General features: G+C 36.3%; 1 protein-coding gene across 1 annotated transcript in view; it reads left to right on the top strand.

Moving 5' to 3' along the window:
* The first annotated feature begins 878 nt into the window (after positions 1-878).
* The window catches only part of LOC115411714 (cadherin-7-like), a 110845-nt gene continuing 90602 nt past the window's right edge, over positions 879-21121 (top strand). Inside the window, exons 1-3 of the mRNA XM_030123929.1 lie at positions 879-920; positions 1345-1468; positions 14847-15008. Of these exons, the coding sequence (XP_029979789.1) occupies positions 879-920; positions 1345-1468; positions 14847-15008 (328 nt within the window). The remainder of the gene's footprint in view (positions 921-1344; positions 1469-14846; positions 15009-21121) is intronic.

Raw genomic sequence — 21121 nt, 5'->3', positions numbered from 1 at the left:
ACTTGATTCTCAGATACTACATTCGTATAAATAAAAAAAAAAATCATTACAGCTCATGCTGGTGGGTGTAAATAAATTGGTTTATTTGATCATTTGATTTCCTGCATTATTTATACTTGTCAGCACTGCTATATAATAAAGGGAGCCTGTGTGTTTAGTGCTTGGTTCGGAGGCAAAATAAAGTGGGCCGAAACAAATAGCATTTACATGTGATATGAAGGCTTGTCTTGCTTTGCCCCGAGCAAGAGCAGTCTTATCATTATCATTTTCATTTTTTTGTATAATAAAATCGGACTGCCTAAGTACATGATTCTGTCTGAACAGCATCAATACAGATATATCTACCGACCTCACATGTACTTATTATTTTAATATACTGGGAAAGAACTGAGCTTCTAATGTTGCAATATCACGCTGAAAAATATCCCAAAAATGTGTTCTGCTGTACTCTCATGGCTCTGAGGAAGTCAGTGAACACTGATTTGCTTTGGAGAAAGCACTTTCCAAAAGAAAACACTTCATCCCTAAGAGGCTGCCAAGCTCTTGCCAAATAAGCACTTACTGTACTTGAAGAGATAAATGGTGTAAAAACCACAGCCAAACATTATCAAACAAATCTTTTTCATAAATCAGTATCAAGTTGATTTTCTCCACTGGTCACTTGGCTTTTTAAGAGAGATTTATATTTGCATGTGAATGGATGTATAGCAGAGCGAAAAGATTTGAGAAACAATACTTTCTACAAATAGCCCATTCTCGCTGCACACATGAATGCTTTGCAGCTTCACTTAACACCTAATCGGCCCCGTGCGATTAGACCAAAATCAACAGGCTAATTAAGCTGCAAGCAGCATTGGGGCGGGACCTCGCACTGGGCAATGTGCCTCCGTGCGTTCCGCCTCTCGTACGTTCTGCCTCCTGTGAGTTCCACATCCTGTGACCATCGACACCTCCGCCCCACTCACACCTGTCCATTCCCGACACCAGCCCCCTCCCTTTTGCATCCGTCGGGCTCGATGAGACAACATTTTGGCGTTGGTTTCATGTCTGTACGACATCTTCCTACTGGCTGCTAGAGCAGTTTTGTGTGTTTTTTACTATGTAGGTGGTGCTACAGAGTCCATTTTGGCACCTAAGGGGTTAATTTTGATATTGAATGGAAAGTATTCACCAGACATGACATATGAGCCAAGTTTGGTGAGTTTCTGAGCATGCTGAGGGGGTCAAATGGCAGTTTAAAATGACAAAAGCATAAAAACAAACAATTTTCTTATAAATCCGTAACTGTACAATCAAAAGCTAATAATTGTTGGATTTGGTTTCTGTTCTTGTCGCTTTTCTCAGGTGATCCAGGACGATCAGCGCCGTGGACAAGGACGAACCTTTGAGCGGTCATCGCTTTATTTCGCTCATCCTCGCAGTGCACCTGTTGCCGGCAATCTCACTTCACACTGCGGGGACAACAAAGGTACAACATCCCTGTGTTTTCCTTTTTATCATGAATAAAACATTTGTCTTCAGCTATCTGGCCTCAGCAGTGTTGCTCTAGGGTTTTTTCCAGTTTGCAACAATATTGTAGGTTGAAATTTATCTATTCATGAAATGATTCAGTCAGGAAAATTAAATGTCTGGGTCCTTTTCTGAACTCCAAGTGTCAACATAACCCGTTGCATTCAGCTAAATTGAAAGTCCATGAGAAATTCGCAGTGGCTGTTTGGAGTCACTAAAAGTTGGTGGAAGTCACAACATGTTTATTTCAGGTTTCTGAACGGGGGCATTGGTGCACAGTCTGGGGGCTTTTGGAAGGAGAAAGCTGAGAGAAGGGGGCGCTGAGGACCGGTCTGAATAAGTATCAGTATCAAACTGCATGTTAGTTAATGGCAAATCACCATGCCACCGAGGCCGGCGGTAGGGCGTGGGAGGGGTGGGCTCAGCCCACCCAAATGTCTGTCCTGCCCACCCAAATCGAAAGTTAAGGGAAAATGTTTGTCCAATAGAAAAACATAACAGACTACACTGCTATAGAGGGAATGCACATATGTCACCTTCCCTCCTGGGCCACACCCTCTATGTCAGACCGAGTGGCAAAAACAAACCGGCTCAACATGGCGGAGTTAGCAGTATACTACAGCGAGACCCGGAAAAATGTGGAATATAACATGAAATTAAAGACAATTGGACTCGACATGGATCCAAACAAGCTACCAAACAACAAGTGGTCTACGAACATTGATATGTGGCCGAAAAATCACGTATCCTGACATTTTTATGAACCTGATTTCAATGCAGAGAAAATATCCAATGCAAAGGCTGAGAGCATACAAAAGCCAAAGAGTTGTTGACATCCTTGTCACCTTCTTCTAGGTGGTCTCGGTCCGCTTGTTTGGTTCGAATCAGAGTTCGCATTGTTGTATTCACACCTAAAAAAAAGTCCGGGACTTTCTGGGGAAATGAACTCTGGTCTGTTTTTAAACGGACCAAATGTGGTAGGTGTGAATACACCCTAACACACACAGTGGACAAACACACGCCAGTCAAACACACACAGGGTCTCAACCGTCGCCCAAGGAAGGGACAAAAACTGAGTGAGGGGCAAATGATCTCTGTCACTAAATTACATGGAGTATTCTAATAATTTTAGTCATGTAGGTTTATGTGTGTATAGTTCTACTGACATTTGAGTCTTAAGTTCAAGGTTTTAGATGAAAAAGAAAGATTTGTTGTTCTTTGTCATTTGTTACTTTTCAGATTGAATTTAAATAAGACTTTTTTGGTTTGTGAAATATGAAAAAATATAATTTAGTTTTTTTTATTTTACTTATGCCAAGTTTTCAGTTGTTTTATGCGGTTGTTCTATAGGGCCACTTTTGGTCTGAGTTTGAGCAAAAGTAGACTGCCTTCATTTTCTATAAATTCTGGCCACAGTGAGAATAATTTATTTTATTAGTATTTAGTATTCATGTCTTTTATTTTCCAAGCTCCAGTGAAAAGAAATATGCACAAAGGACTTTTAAAATCATTTTATTTTATATTAAAGAGTAAATGAACAGAGATCAGCTGCCAGACAACTGAATTCCTCTTTGGGGATAAATAAAGGGATTGTTAGACTTAAATAAACCCCCAAACCGCTTTTTTTCAGTGCCGTCAGGACTGCAATTCAAATTGTCAGCCTTCAGGACACTATTGTTATTGTCTTTACACACCAACCAAGTTGCCCCACCTGTTATTTCAACCAGCCCACCCCTAATATGACAGATACAACCAGCCCTGCATGCCACCCCCATCCTCTGCAATAAGGTACCCCCCCCCCCAGGTCTTAGTGGTAAAGACTGTCCGGGGGCACTACCTATGCAACATATCTAAGCTCCATCAGACCCCACTCCGCCTTCGACAACATGTTATGCATAGCTCACCCCCCGACTCAACAGCATACCCCCCCTCGCTATATTTTTTCAGGGGGGGCAAGGCGGGTCATGCTAACGTAAAGGTTGTGTGCTCAAAAAGGTTGCGAACACTGGTCTATTTGCTGCTTACTTTCACTAAATTGGAACCTGGCAGCAACGCAATTGACACTTCGACCGCCGGCTCACTCCAACTCTTTGCATCTGTCCTGGAACTCGGCACAATCTACTCCGAAATCTGCCTCAGGAGCAGAAGTACTGCGTAACCTCTACCTCAGTGATTTTCAACCTTGGCGTCGGGACCCCCGTGGGGTCACCTGAAATTTCTAGTAATTGGACAAAAATTAAACTTTTGCATAAAAATGTACATTATATAGCCTAAATGTTGCCTAAAATTTATGTTTATGTGCAACATATTATAGGAAACTATTACACAATCAAAAACAAATTAATTTTAGCAAATAAAATGCATCTGTTTTGAATGTCTGGGGTCACCTGAAATTTCTAATAATTTATAAAAAAACAATTTAAAAATTAAAACTTACTAATAAAATTTACATTGTAGTCTAAATGTTGTCTAAAATTAACATTTATTGCAACATAGTGTAGCAAACTATTACACGATCCAAAACAAATTAATTTTAGCAAATAAATGCATCTGTTTTGAATTTCTGGGGTCACCTGAAATTTCTAATAATTGATTTTTTAAAAATTATAAATTGAAATTAAAACTTGCTTATAAAAATTTACATTATATTGTCTAAATGTTGTCTAAAACTAACGTTTATTTGCAACATAGTATAGCAAACTATTACATGATCATAAACAAATTATGTTAGGCAAATAAATGCATCTGTTTTGAATGTCTGGGGGTCGCCTGAAATTTCTAATATTTATAAAAAAAACTATTAAAAATTAAAACTTACTAATAAAAATTTACATTATATAGTCTAAATGTGTCTAAAATTAACATTTATTTGCAACATAGTATAGCAAACTATTACATGATAAAAACAAATTAATTTTAGCAAATAAAATGTGTCCGTTTTGAATGTATGGGGTCACCGAATTTCTAATAATTACAAAAAACAATTTAAAATTTAAAACTTACTAATAAAAATGACATTATATAGTCTAAATGTTTGTCTAAAATTAACGTTTATTTGCAACATAGTATAGCAAACTATTACATGATCATAAACAAATAATTGTTAGCAAAGAAAATGCATCTGTTTTGAATGTCTGGGGTCGCCTGAAATTTCTAATAATTTATAAAAAAACAATTTAAAATTAAAACATACTAATGGAATTTAATTGTATAGTCTAAATGTGTCTAAAATTAACATTTATTTGCAACATAGTATAGCAAACTATTACACGATCAAAAACACAATTAATTTTAGCAAATAAAATACGTGCCCTGCGAGAACTGGCGACTTGTCCAGGGTGTACCCTGCCTTCGCCCCTGTTGTAGCGGGGATAGGCTCCAAGTGACCTCCATGACCCTAGTGAGGATTAAAGCAGGTTCAGAAAAGAATGAATGAATGAAAAGCGTCTGTTTTGAATGTCCTGGGGTGCCTGAAATTTCTAATCATTATAAAAAACTATTAAAAATTAAAACTTACTAATAAAAATTACATTATATAGTCTAAATGTTGTCTAAAATTAACGTTTATTTGCAACATAGTATAGCAAACTATTACATGATAAAAAACAAATTAATTTTAGCAAATAAAATGTGTCCGTTTTGAATGTATGGGGTCACCTGAAATTTCTAATAATTTACAAAAACAATTTAAAAATTTAAAACTTACTAATAAAAATGTACATTATATAGTCTAAATGTTGTCTAAATTAACGTTTATTTGCAACATAGTATAGCAAACTATTACACAATCAAAAACAAATTAATTTTAGCAGATAAAATGTGTCTGTTTGAATGTCTGGGTCGCCAGAAATTTGTGACGTTAAAATGGGGGTCACGAGCTAAACAGGTTGGGAACCGCTGCTCAAACTTCTGACAAACCCAGCTTCACCAAATGAAACCATAATTCTGCCATGACAGTGCCCTCCATGCCCTTTTTTTTTTACCTCCGCAAGGAGGTTATGTTTTTGCCAGGGTTTGTTTGTTTGTCTGTCTGTTGGTTTGTTTGTCTATCCGTTAGTGTGCAACATAACTCAAAAAGTTATGGACAGATTTGGACTAAATTTTCAGGGTTTGTTGGAAATGGAATGAGGAAGAAAGAAATGATAAAAGTTTGGTGGTGTGATCGGGGGTGGGGGGGGCCCCACGGGGGGGGGGCCAATGATCGTTAGTGTGCAACATAACTCAAAAGTTATGGACAGATTGGATGAAATTTTCAGGGTTTTTTGGAAATGGGATAAGGAAGAAATTATTACATTTTGGTGGTGATCGGGGGTGGAGGGGCCCACGGGGGGGGCCACTGATCAGCCTTGGCGGAGGTCTGTGCTCTCCGAGTCCTTCTAGTTTTGTTTTTTTTTTGATAATTGTTCATCAACAAAAGATGTAAAACAAGCTCCGGCTTTGTTCGATAACTTGAGTGCAGTCAAGATGACTCAACTGGTGCCACAATAATCACACAGAACTTCAGCCTTAAACACACAGCCTGATAAACTGCCTTTGTGTGTATTCTAATGGATTTGTTCACCACCTACACAGACTCCAGTATGTGGATGAAGAAAATTAGCCTTTCATATAGGAAGACTTAAGTGTTGATGTACAAACATGTATAGATTTAATGACACATGAGGACTGTACTGGAAACTCCGTAATCAGTTCCAGAGCTCTGACATGAATCCCTGCTGCTTTCAAAACATGCCATACTGGTCTGATACACACTCAGAGGTGATGCCCTGAGTGATTTATTCACACATGTGGGAGTGTGGCAAAGGCTGCCATGTTACAGTGTGGAAGTAGCAGCTGCCAGATTGTTCCAGTTATATTCATGAGTGCAGAACAGGGATGTGCATGTCCTTTCCTGATGCATCAATGTGTTTTCCGACAACCTGATGCATTAGAGCACAGGTGTCAAACATGCGGCCCGGGGGCCAAATCCGGCCCGCCAAAGGTCCAGTCTGGCCCCTGGGATGAATTTGTGAAATGTAAAAATTACACTAAGATTTTAATCATCTTAGTTCAGGTTCCACATACAGATCAATTTAATCTCAAGTGGGTCGGATCAGTAAAATACTATCATAATTACTTATAAATACTTACAACTCCAAATTTTTTCCTCTTTGTAAATGTAAAAATTTTTCATGTCATTTTACTGCATTTACATTAAAACAAGCTATCCTTTCACAAAAACACACATAACCTCAACAAATATAAACATTTGAAATGTCTGAAGTGTAATTTTAACAATACTCTGCCTGTATTGAATATTTTGTGTATTTGTAGATCCACTGTGATCTGTAAGTTGTAATGTACATGTGTAAATGATAAACTGAGACATAATATTGTTCAAATTGCACTTAGTTTTCTTAAGAAATTTCAGTTTATTCATGTTATTCACATTGTTTTAAAGGATAGGTGGTAGATGTAAACATTTTAATCGCAGAATTTTACTTTTTTTGTTCTAAAGCATAGAAGAAGTTTGGAGTTGACATTATTTATATATTATTATGTTATTATTTCACTGGTCCGGCCCACTTCAGATCAAATTTGGCTGAATGTGGCCCCTGAACGCAAATGAGTTTGACACCCCTGCATTAGAGATACATGTAGCGTAAAGCAACGTTGAACATTTGGTTCTTTAACCTTTTCATGTATAGGGATGTAAAGATTACCAGTATAACGATAAACTGTGGTAAAATTGCAGACAGTTAGTATTGCCGTTAAAATTCTAATTATCATGATAACCGTGTTTGATTACCGCACTTTAAGGGGAAAAAACCCTATGTAAAGATTTGCTTTTATGTCAAAATATTTGAGTATAGTTTTTATTTATTACAATTTTTATTTTATATACCTAATATTTGGAACCAATATTCACTTTTAAAGTCTTTGAAAAGGTTCATTAAGCATTTTTGTGTTATTTATGCAATAAATTATATACATTTTCAAATCAGATTTTTTTTTGTTTTGTTTTGTTTATCTGGCCTTTCTGTTGATATAGTAGGTTTAACCCTTTCATGCATGAATTATGGAACCTTTGTCAATATATTTTTCCTGAGTGTTTTGTTCCTCTTTAGGCATGAAAAAAAACAATGCGATCAAGGTTTGTTTATGTTTTAAGGAGTTACAAAAATGTCCACTCAGCCAGAGATCATGTATTTAATTTTTGAAGCAAAGAAACATGTATTTAAAACCTAATATCAGCCTAGAGGAATAAAAACACTCAGGAAAAAAAATCTTTATAAGGCTCTCATAGTCACTATAATAATAGAAACTTTATTTGTATAGCACCTTTCAGTACAGAAATTGTAGCCCAAAGTGCTTCACATGAGTTGAAAAAATACAGTATTAAATACATTAAGATTTGATTATACATCAAGAATAAAATGAAATTTGAGAGAAATACAATAAAATTCAAAAATATAAAAACAGCGCACATTAAAATATTTGATGTATGCATAGAATTTTTGAAGTGAAATACAATAAAATAAAAATGAAAATAAAATTAAAATATTTGATATGCATAGTAATTTTTTGAAGTGCAAAGAAATAAGATGAAATTTAAGTAAAAACAGAAAATACAATAAAATAAAATAAAAATAAAAACCGCACATTCCTGGTTCCTGATTGTTACCCATTTTTATCTCCTTTCAAAGGCTGATGAGAATAAAAATGTTTTTAATTTGGTTTTTAAATATATTCAGTCAACTGGCTTCTCTAATGTCTTTTGGAATTGTATTCCATACTTGGTGCATAGTTAGTAAAGGCTGCGTCCCCCATTTTCTTTGTAATATTTCTGGGAGTCGCTAGTACCCTGCGTTTGATGACCTCAGTGTTCTAGTTTGTACATAATTGATCAGTGAGTTTGCAATGTAACTTGGTCCGGTTCCATTAGAGCTTTATATGTGAGGAGTAGTATCTTAAAATCATTCTGTAGGTTACCGGTAGCCAGTGCAGGGAAACCAACACTGGAGTAATGGCTCTCTCTTCTTGTTTTGGTTAATAACCTAGCTGCAGAGTTCTGAATCAGCTGAAGTCTGTCTGTGGTGCTTTTTGGGAGACCTGTAGGAGTGCATTACAGTAGTCCAGTCTGCTGGAGATAAAAGCATGGACCTGTTTTTCAGCATCCTTTCGATTATAACCGGTATTACTTTGGCTATGTTTCTGAGGTGGAGGAATGCATGAAATTCATGCATGAAAGGGTTAATTAACTTTTACAGTCAAAAAGAGTGGACCTCAACATAAACCAGACCTAATTCCTGTTCTGTCACCAGTCCACTCATTTACCCAACAAAGCCTCGATACCAGCCTAAAGTGTTGTTTTTCATGAGACATGATTATTATAGGAATGGACATAAGCGAGGAAGTTGTTTAGCTAACTAATATAATATACACAGCCTGGTCCAAATGAAACAGTGACTACATGGGTTTAACCAACCTTCCACTGGATAATTACAACAAGTCCATTAAGCCTAACTAATGCAGGGATTAGCTTCTCATTTCTAAAGAACCATGTGAGAAAACACATCCTGTGATCATGGAAAACATGTAACAGATGATTAAAAGGGTCAAAATATTAGCCTGCATCAAGCAAAGAACACAATTAAGGAGATTACTGAAATGACTAAATGGGATTAAAAACCTGGGATGGATAGTGCTGATTCATCAACTACAAGAAACATATGCTGGATGAAATCTCGAATGCTTTTTATTATAATTTGGTGAAACCATATTGTAAAAAATTCAACAGTAAAAGTCATGTCTTTGTTTAATAGTGAAGTAAGAACATTTACACGCATATATAATATAAGAGAACTCAACTGATTGGCAGGATGGTAAGAAAAAAGGCTTTGATTTAATGGAGAGAATGACGATTAGACTGTGTTCAATGGAAAAAGGTCATGTGGTCTAATGAGTGATTACCCATCATGCTAGTGCCTACAGTAAAAGCCCGTGGGGGGTAGTGTTATGATCTGCGGTTGGTCTGGGTTCAGTAACGTTCTGTGTCCATAAATTAGATGTCAAATACCAGGATTCATCAGGATCAGATTGTAAAAGAGGCTCAGGTTCAGGGAACGTAATTTATACACATGGGTTGTCAACCACATTAATACAAGATCTGGGCAAAATATTATAATTGAAATAATGCCACAGTGAACAGTGCTGTTGTCACGCCAAAGGTGGTCTGATGAAATATTTAAGTTTGACATTTTTTATTTTTTATGGAGAGTTTAAGGCAGTAGTATTACAAGAGTCATCCTTCTCCATTAATATGGCATATTCATAACAAACCACAATAGAATAGAATAGAATAGAATAGACCTTTATTATCAGTGTCACAGGAACAATGAAAATTCCTTTAGCAGCAATAAAGGACTGTATAAAAAATATCACAAAAATACAAAAAAATGTAAAAATATACAAAAGCTACAAGATTAAAATATTAAACATCATATACTACTAAAGTATTACAAAAAGTAATGAAATACACACACACACACACACACACACACATATATATATTTATTCTATTTATATATATGTGTGTGTGTGTGTGTGTATATGTGTTGTGAGAGGTCTTGCTTATGCACGTCAACAGTCCGACATGTTCAAAGAGGTGAAAACCTTTTGTTCCTCTGGCCATCAGGAGGTCATGACAGTGGAATACTGACAGAAAATGACACAGAATCCACATTTTTGCACAGATTGGCATCAAACTTTATGATCATCTGATGAACAGCACTATTTCACTTTAATTGTTGTTTTCAATAAATTGCTTTCTCAATTTTTTTTTTTTTTTTTTTTTTTTTTTTTTTTTTTTTGTGTCACTCCCATTTCTTCTGTCTGCATTTTGAAACTCTACTTAGAACCTTCTTAAGATCCAACAGCGCAAAATGTAAAGTCATGCAATTTTTCAACTGGTTTTAAAACTTGATCAGGTGTGTGTGTGTGTGTATATATATACACACACCACACACACGCATACACACACACACACACACACACACACACACACACGCACACACAGGTAATATAGGATATGTACAATGTATAGCACTCAGTAGTACTCAATTACTATAAATCTACTCAGAGTGCATCAGTCCTGTTCTAAAGTGGAGTAGTTGGACACTTATGAACCCACGTGTTGGGTGTTTTCCCTTCTCGTCCCTCTTAGTAACTCCATTATCACAACAGATTGTACTACACACAACTACCTACTCTATTTAAATGTGCAGGTTTTATTCCGTTATTTGGACACTATTAACACTTCCTGTTTTTGTAACATAAACAGCAGGCATACTTTTTCCAGGAGAATGAGTATTCTTAATTAGGAGGTGACTGTGGGAGAACTGTTAATGTTATTATCAATGCAAATGATTGATGATGATGATGATGAAGCATGTGTCTATTGACCACCATCATTACCCTTGAACTTACATTTGCACAGTCATCTAATTTGAACAGAATTGCTTGGAAATGTTCTGCTATGAAGGAAACCTTTATTTTTTACAGTGTGCTCGTGTAGGAAAAAAATAAATGATTTTCCAAGTTGTCCAAGTTTTGTGTGTCGGAGCTCTGATTCTATCTCCTTGCAGCACCCTTGAGACAAACTGGAATGTGACTTCAAGCCAAGCCTGATCGTCCAGCATCAGCGTTCAACTTCACTTTGTGCTTCTGTGGCTGAAAGGAAGTGATTTCCTGCAGCAAGGTTTCTAAATCAGCTTAGAATCCTGCCCAGAAAAGTCGAGTCTGTTAAAGAAGTGATGGAGTGTCCGTAGTTTTGGAATGAAACGCTCCGCAGTCATGTAGGGATGGCAACATTCAGGTGCATGTAAATTTACCGGGGAAAATAGTGTCTTATTTTAGCTCCTTTCCTGCTGCATCGTCTTTTTTCAACCATTACTGCTGTTGCCAACCAACTGTGTATTTTTTTTCGCTCGCAGGGGGGGAACATTTTTCTTGATTTTATAACATCGCATTTACAATATAACCCATCTCTACATTCGCATTTACCTCCCTCTTAGACTACTTTGAGCGCAAGCAATAAAGGGATCTAAATACTGCTTGAAAAACAGTACATCTGTCCTTCAAGGGGGATCGAGGATTCAATTGTGACAGCTCAGTTTGAAGGTGCAATTTAACGTATTGATATAGTTGTCGTAAAATGGCTTTTTATGATGGTTCTGTCGCCGCCTCCTTTTCTCATCCGCTGAGATTTCATATCCAGAGTCTACCACAAACCAGAGTTTGTTATTAGCCAACAGGTGGTCAAGACAGGGAGAGACGCCACAGTGTGTCATATCATGAATTGGTTAATGACACCATCTGCTGGTATTCTTGCTTTTAATACTGTAAAACCATTTCCAACTGCACAAGCAAAGCGCGAGCGATCATTCACAGAGTAGAAGTCAAGCCTTCTGCACAGCCACATATATTCAACTCATGTTCATTTAAGCCTTTTTTTTTTTGTTGAATGGATAGTTAACATAGACATTGAGGACAGAAAAACAACAACAACACATAAATACCGAGGGGGAAAATCAAACAATCAACAAATCACAACAACAATGACAGAGTAATGACCATACAACAACAACAATGACAACATTATATTACAATGAAAAACATCATAAATGTAAAGAGCAACTAAACAATATACATACTCGCGTCAAAAGTTTTAGAACATCCCAATTTTTCAGGTTTGATGGGTCGAGTTGCAGAAAGAAAGCCATTGCTCAAACCTTCAGGAGAAGAGAAGAGGCTTGGCTGGGCCATGAAACACCGCCAGAGGACTACTGAAGACTGGAAGAAGGTTTTATGGACTGACCAGACCTGCAACTGGAGTCTCTCTTCACAGTTGAAACTGAGACTTGCTTACTACGACCACTATCTTCACTGTGCTTGAAGCTGTTGTCCTGTGAGTCTCCTCTCACCTCCAGCTGTGGACCTTCAGAAACTTGTCTTCTGATTCTGTTGTGTCTCTTAGGTCTGCCAGACCTCTTCTGTCAGCATTTCCTCCAGTTTCTGAGTGCCTTTGGATGGGAAGGAAACTGGACTACTGAACCTGGACTTTCTTGGACGTTTCTCTGTAGGACAGACCTACATTTTTCAGTGTTCTGATGGTCTGTCTCTCTTCTTATTGTAATTGCCTTTTCCTCTTTTCTATTTTTAGCTTACCGCAGACAGGCTGTAAGCTATTGTCGTCATCCGGCATCCGGCATCCAGCGTCGTTGTCGTCGTTGTCGTCGTTGTCTGTGGTCCGTTACAAAAATTTCCATCGTCTTGTTCTCTGAAACTACAATTCCCATTGACTTCAAACTTGGTATACAGCTTCTTTATGATAATGTCAACAAAAGTTAGTGAAATTATTTGGATCCGGATCTGACTCTAGATTTGGTGCCACTTTGAAAAATTTCCCCACTATAAGAGATAGGAAGAGGATCGATGCAATAAGTCAGTAAATATAAAAAGATATCCAGTGTAAATTTCTACAGTCCATGATGGGTCCAGATGGGGAGATGACCAAAACATAATGTGCACATGCTGATCAGGATCTCCTTCTGGATCCGGGAACTTACGGAAAATTTAACATGGGCTCTTATGGGTAAAAATTTCAATCACTTTCTTCTCTCCAAACTCCAGTTCTGATTGACTTCAGACTTGGTATACAGCTTCTGTATGATGATGTCAGCACAAGGTATTGAAATTATTCGATCAGGATTCTGATTTGGATTTGGTGCGGACTTTGAAAGTTTTTCCCATTATAACAGATAGGAAGTGGATTGATCCAATAAATCAGTAAGAATCAATGATATCAAGTTGGAATTTGAATTTTTTACAGATCTGATGGAATATGACCAAAACATGGGCTATTTCGTAATAGAATAAATACACATAACTGGGTGATAATAAATGGCATCTGGATACATTTCCCAAAGCTTTTTAATTTGGCGGTAGCTACAGGGCCATTGGTCCTATTTTTATAGTAAACACTACTTTCTGCAGGTACAATCCTGTTCAAATAATGCTCACACGGTATGGTACCAAAGTTGTGTTCCAACACTACTTTTATGCAGAAACAGGGGGCTGGAAGGAATTCACAAACGTTGGGACACCTGTAGGAATTGGTAGCACCAACTTTCGAGGCTTGATCAACCTCCATTGCTGCAGAACTGCTTTAAGTTGTTAACCCATTCTTGTCGCCTTTTTGTATAATTCTGAAATGTACATTATTTTTCAGTTTTGTTTAACCTACCTTTTTTTGTTTTGTTTTTTTTTTACCTCTGGCAGTTCACCGCTAACCCTTTGTACCATTTCAAGCTGTTCAGTGGACTGGAACTGCTTGAATTTCAATAACAAAACTGGAAAAATTGGGGTGTTCTAAAACTTTTGACCGGTAGTGTAGACTGGTTAGGGATGATAGGGAAAAGGGGAAGAAGAGAGTGGAATGAAAGTGAGAAAGAGAGAGGAGGAAAATAATAATTATTTGTAATAGTACAAAAACATATAATAACTAGAAAAGCACTCGGAGAGCACAGACTTCCACCAAGGCAGATTAGTCCCCTCCCCCGAATCACCCCAAAATTTAATAATAATGATTTGTTCCTTGATGCCAGTATCAACATTTCCTGAAAATTTCATCAAAATCCATTCATAACTTTTGGAGTTATCTTGCTAACAGACAGACAGACAAACCCCGATGAAAACATAACCTCCACTGTTCGTTGGCAGAGGTAAAAATACCAGTAGCCTAATTTGCTAGAATCATTGTGGTGGCGGTAACGGTGGAGGATAATAGGACAATAAAGTTAATATGCAAAACAAACAAGAGGTTTTTGGGGCAGCCATGGCTCAGATGGGTCGTCCAGTAACTGAAGGGTTGGCGGTTTGAATCCCACTCTGTCCTAGTCAGTCTGTTGTGTCCTTGGGCAAGACACTTCACCCTCCTTGCCTCCAGTGCCACTCACACTGGTGGATGAATGCGTATGAATGTTCGGTGGGGGTTGGAGGGGCCGTAGGCGCAAATTGGCAGCCATAGGGCAACTGTGGCTACAAATGTAGTTTACCACCACCAGAGGGAGTCAATAATGTAAAGTACTTTGAGTGACCAAAAAGTGCTATATAAATCTAATCCCTATTATTATTATTATTATTTTTAAACCCGTATATGTTGCTGTTTATTTCACCAGACCGATCTGTGCTTTTGCTCTGTTTCGTAGACAACACAGCGTCCATACTGACGAAGCGAGGTGGCTTCCGGAGGCGGGAGCAGCGGTGTATCGACTGCCGGTGCTGATTGTGGACAGCGGAAGCCCCGCCTCAGCAGTACCAACACACTGTCGGTACGCGCTGTGTGACTGCGGACTCCGACGGCGTGGCCTTGTCTTGTGGAGCCGTGGCCTACACATCCACCGGCCTCAGCACCGGTGCCCTTCTGGCTATTTTGGGATGTATCATCACACTTCTAGGTAAGAGCCATGTGTCAACAACAGAATGTCACAAACAGTGGTGCTTAGAATAGAATAGAATAGAATAGAATAGAATAGAATACTTTGCCTTTGTGTGTTTGTTTGTTTGTTTGATTGTTAGCAACTTTACGGGAAAACTATTCCAACCATCTTTACTAATTTGTACCCACAGATAGGTCTAGGCCCTGGGATGAACCCATTAAATTTTGGGCCAAGTAGGCCAAAGTTCAAGGTCACAACAAGGTCACAAAATCTCAAATTTTCCCATCTCTCATCATTGAGCAATTTTCGAAAATTCATAAAAAATTCAAAACGACTTTGATTAGCCTCCAATTTGATCCACCCGTAGCTTATAACAATATCTTGTATCTGGCACAAAATTGTCCACATCCACTGTGGAATGTGGACTCTGTGGACATTTCAATTTAACATTGAAAATTCCATTTACCACACATTTTTCATTATAACTCAACAAATATTGATTGGAATTGAATATAATTTGACATACACATGACTGGTACCAAGCTTCAACTTTGTACAAAATGTCGTTCCGTTCCATTTCTCTTCCATTACGCTCTGACTTTAGTTATTTTTTATTACCATGTTTGACCGCAATTTTTCTGCTGTATGGAACAACTTTGAAACTGTTTAATTTAAAAGAAATAGTCCCATCCACACATGCACACCGTTCGGGGTGCTTGGTGGAGGTTGCGTTCTCTGAACACTTGTTGTCATTGCACATTGTACAACGAGATTAAAAAGTGCGATCCTAAAAGGTACATTCATCCGACATAAAACATAGTAAAACAAACAAAAGCTAGTTCTTACAATAATTACCGTCTGTTCTTATTGGTAGATTTGATAACACTTCCTTATCAGCATAATATTAACTCATAAGTTAGTCATAATGAAGTTCTTATTAACCCATAAAGACCCAAACTTCCATCACCGACCAAAAACCATCTACTGATTTAAAATGTTTAGTATCTGCTGATCCACTAATTCTATCAATACATGTAAATAATTGGTGTAAAATACAGTTTGTTGTCTTTTCATGGTCATCAGATATGACCCAAAAATAATAATAATAATAATAATAATAATAATAATAATAATAATAAAATAAAACTAAATATAATAAAAACAAATTTAAATGAAATTAAAAATAAAATAAGATGACCATGTTGTGAGTATTCTAAATTGAATATTAATCACTGTTTAACTTTCAAACACCTAAACAGACAAAAGCAGCTATTGAGCTAAACTGTTTAATACCTGTCAATCCACTAATCCTATTGATACATGAAATAATTCAGGTAAAATACAGTTTGTCATCTTTTCATGATCATCAGATATGACCCATTTGGACGTTCAGAGGCTCTGTAGTTACTGTGGAAACACCGTCATCTTCTACAACATTGATTCACCAGTAAACCCATGGAGTTCTATAAAGGACAGTGGATGAAGACACTTTTTTATGTTCAGTTAATGATATATTTACTGAAAATGTCACTTTTTCTATAGTTTCTCCGTTTCTGATATAATAACCCTCAACTTTAATCTGAGCTTTTATGAACATCTACATGATTAGTAAATTAAATATAGGAAAACACCTGATTTATAGTGATAACATGCAAAAGACAGAGGATTCTGTTCTAATAAATGGTGATAAATCACTTAAAAAATGTTAGATATAGAGAAAATTTCATTTGGGGGGGTGACACAAAAGTAGCATTGTGTCTTTATGGGTTATTGCCATATTCTGCATGAGCATATTATACCAATAAAAACTATTAAAAACTATTATTTACAGTGTACCCTCAATAATCTCTAATTGCTGCTTATTGATAGTAAGTAAAAATGCTCTGGATCTTAATTATTGAAGGTCCATAATAAAAATCAAATAAGGCTTTAACCCTTCATGCAGTGGGACAGTTATTCAGTCTTTAATTTACATTATTTGCAGTAATGACTCCAATTCTTAATTGTTGTAATTTATTAACCCTTTCATGCATAGTGGTCACTCCAGTGGACAGCTGTTCAATTTTGATGTTTAGTTCCATGTCAGCTAACATAGATGACACTAATGCATCATCCCATACACTGTAATTCATAACATTACTGTAACTTTGCTGTTCTAGACAAACCTGATATGCAGTTACATGTTTAGTGCAAAAAAAAAAGCAAATTGCATTAGATTGTAATTAACAGGATTTTTTTTTTTTGCATATTATCTCCATGAAGTAAGTCATAACTAGTATAAGAGTATGTTAAAATGTGAAAAAAACATCAGATTAGCAGCATTAAAATGTTTTTATTTAATAGTTTTCACACAGTATATCAGTAAATACGTGTTCTTTGCTTCTAAAATTTAACACATGGTGTCCAGCTGAGTGGACATTTTTGTAACTCCATGAAAAATAGGTTAATTAAAAAAAAAAAAAAAAAAAAAACGCATATTGTTGTTTTTTTTTTGTTGTTTTTTGTTTTTTTTCATGCCTACAGAGGAATAAAAAAAAATCTTGATTAAGGTTCTCATCATTCATGCATGAAAGGGTTAATATTTTGCTATCCTCACTTCACTGTAAATGCTGCTGCGACACTTGAATTCCTCCACTGTGGGATTAATAAAGTATTATCTTATCCTGATATATTGTTATTGAACCCAAAAATGTGATTACAAAGAAATTCTAACTTTAGGGAATATTTGTTTGCAGTTTAATCCTTATGGTTGTTGTCATTTTGTTTCAGTGGACTCTATTTTCACAGAATATAATCACCGATTCATGACATTTCATCACAGTGGACAGATACATTTTACACTGACATATGATATGATGTGTTCCTTAAAACAGCGATATATTCTGTATGTGGAAAGAGCTTTAAGCAAGGGTGTGTTTATGTGGAAAAAATTAATACCATTACATGTAAACTACTGATTCATGAATCCACTACATATGGATAGCTGAGTATTATGCTAAAGAAATAAGATATTGAAGAATCCAATTAGATACGTTTTATGTCAAAACATCACTGGTTATTAATGACTCACGCATGAAAGGGTTCTAATTGTTTGTATGACGAGGTTTAGAAAGCGCACATATTCTTCCCCTTAAGTAGATGCACACTACATGACAAAAGACTCATGATGGACCCAATTCCACAAAAACTGGGATGTGTGTGAAAGATACTGATAAGAGAAATGCAATGATTTGCGAATCTTAACACCCCATATTTCATTCACGGTAGAGTTTGTTTAAATTGAGAAAATGCACCCAGTTTAGGAAAAATGTCAGGTAATTATGAATTTTAAAGCAGTAAAACATCTGAATAAGGTTGGGACAGGGCGGTGTTTACCACAGTGGTTGCATCTCCTCTTCTTTTAAACAACATCTAGCAAACATCTGGGTCTGAGGAGACCAGATGTTTGGCTTATTGGAAGTGGGATGTTCTCTGTTCTTCAGTCTTCTAACAGTCTTCTTAGTCATATTTTTTGTCTTATGATGCGTCAAATCAGAGGTTGCGCTAGACATTTTATTATCTGTCATTTTGACGGACAGGGTTGTTAAAATTCTGTCAAACATATTATTATCCGTCATTTCAAATTGTTAGTTTTTAATGATAATAGATATATTTAGTAGTATTTACTGTTCAAAAACATCTCAATTATGTAGTTGCTGCTGGCTGATAAACCAACATGATATCACAACTCGCATAATTATATACGCCACTTTTAATTGATGTGTATCTGTAGAAATTCTGAGCTTTCCTTGTGTATGTTCACACCAAGGTTATTATCGTTAACGCAAACTAACGAAATGACGAAACTAGAATTGTCAAAAACATTTTCGTTAACTGACATAAATCAAAACTATAACTGAAAGAAAAAAACGATACTAACTGAAACTGTATTGGATGTTTACAAAACTAACTAAAAGCTATAAAAAATTATGGATAAACTCCTTTCGTTTTCGTCTTTGTCAATGTCGATTGATATGAATCGATTTATTTCCCTCACGCAATTTATCTGCTGGCACCATATGATATTTAAGGTCGCTCACTTGGGTTCCTTGTGGTTTCCAGTCTGTCTTCTGGTCCCCCACTCTACCTAGAAACATGGAGACTAAAGTTGGGAGAGCATTTAGAAAATCACAAAAACTTATAAAAACTAGCGAACCTGCTCTAAAAACAAATTAAAACTAACTGAAGTAAGAAAAAAAGTCCAAAACTAAATAAACTTAACTATAATGAAAAATCCAAACTATAGAATCCTTGGGTAACCAGTTGAGGGAAAACACCACAGAAACATCACTATATGGAGTAAACATTAACCCTAAAGGCTAAAGAGCCACTGGTGACCAGAGTAATTAATGTGTTTTTCAACCTTGAGAAAAAAAAGTCAAAACAACTAAACTAAACTATAATGAAAAATCCAAACCTATTAGAACTTTGGTTCACGCAGTGTCAGATCCCATGCACTGAGGGTTAGGGCTGGGGTATGTGAACACAGATCTGGGCCACAAATTGACACTGCCATCAAATAACACATGAAAGGTAGAAAATGCGTACATGTAGCACACCAAATGCGTCAGAACTGGAGTATTCCATGCTTGTCATCACCTTCACTGCATCAGTCCCTCTTTTGTCACCGTGTTTATCAGTGCCATCACATTTACTGGGCTTAAAGAAACTAAGGAGACGCGGCTGTCTGCACCTTTTGCGCTAGCAAAGTAGCATCTAATTTGGCTAAAGTCAGCTACCAACGATTACCCTCAGTATTTTAATCTGTCAAAATGACGGACGGCCTTCAGAATTTCCGTCATTTTAAAAAAAAATCTGTCAACAACGAATATTTTCGGTTAACGCAACCTCTGCGTCAAATGTCTTCAGCTGGTGAAAGGGCCGAAACTATAGGTGGACCAGTTCAGGACCGGACTCTTCAGCTACATTCAAAACTACAGGCAAATGTGATCCAAATCCGATTTTTTTGCCAATATGCGACCTGTATCTGATCTGTTAAAGGGCCCGAAGTCAAGGGAAGGTTAACATCTGGTCAAAAAAATGTAAATATCTACAATAATCTACCACGGAATATTTGTATTTTTGGGTTGTTAATTACTTATATTTCAGGAAAATTTATTTGAAACGAGAAAAAAAATGCATTTGAGGAGTTTTATGAGTGTGAATTTTTGGGAGTTGACAGTTTTGTGCCGTCATTCTGGGTTAATTTTATAAACTGTCATAAATAAACTAAATTTATTCCAAATACATTGATGTTTGACGATTATATTATTTATGTCATATTCTAAACACATTGTTCAAGTTAATAAATGCATATATCTATGCAAAATATGTGAATATAATGTTAATATTATTTGTATGTTGTGAATATTATTTTTTTTAAAAAGGTATATGATATTGGTAATTGAAATAAAAAATGTTTAATTTTATATTTACTTTTGTTGTCCATCGGTGACGTTGCCATTTGTCAAAACTCTTGCTATTTACATATGATCGAATATTTTTTCGTCTAATCAATTATTAGGTTGTAAAAGAGGGTTTAAGGTTTACACTGAATATATTTAAGGATGAAAATGTCAGAGGAACTCCACTTTGAGAACTTTTGAATTCTTACAAAAATAGACAGTAATTTTTGTCCATTTCAACTTCACAGTTTATTTAGTTTATCAGGAGATGAAATTGAATAACGCAAATAAATAACACAGATGGTGTTTCACACTGAGGGAGGTGAAGCTGAGCTCTGGTATATCCCAATTTACCTATAGGTGTTATACATGTTGATATGCTGATATTATTCTTAATTCATGGGGATTCTCAGGACAACTTTACAATTAATCTAATTTCCACATTGTATTGCATATTGCAATCTACTACCCATATTTGTGTTCAGCTGGAGTAAAGACAAAAGATAAGGACAAACTGACCTACTGTTAAATATTATGACAGTGGGTGTCAATAGGTTAATAGATACGAGCAAATATTGAAAGAGAGTGTCTGAAGAAACAAAAGAAAGAGGTTGAGTTCAGACAGTGGACCATCTGCCACCGGTGGTGTAACAGCTGTATATGCAAACAAGAATATGAAAGGAATAT

The sequence above is a fragment of the Sphaeramia orbicularis genome, chromosome 20 (genome assembly GCF_902148855.1).
Source record: "Sphaeramia orbicularis chromosome 20, fSphaOr1.1, whole genome shotgun sequence".
Lineage (NCBI taxonomy): Eukaryota > Metazoa > Chordata > Actinopteri > Kurtiformes > Apogonidae > Sphaeramia > Sphaeramia orbicularis.
Note: the sequence above shows the minus strand (reverse complement) of the source record. Positions and strands in the feature narration are given on the sequence as shown.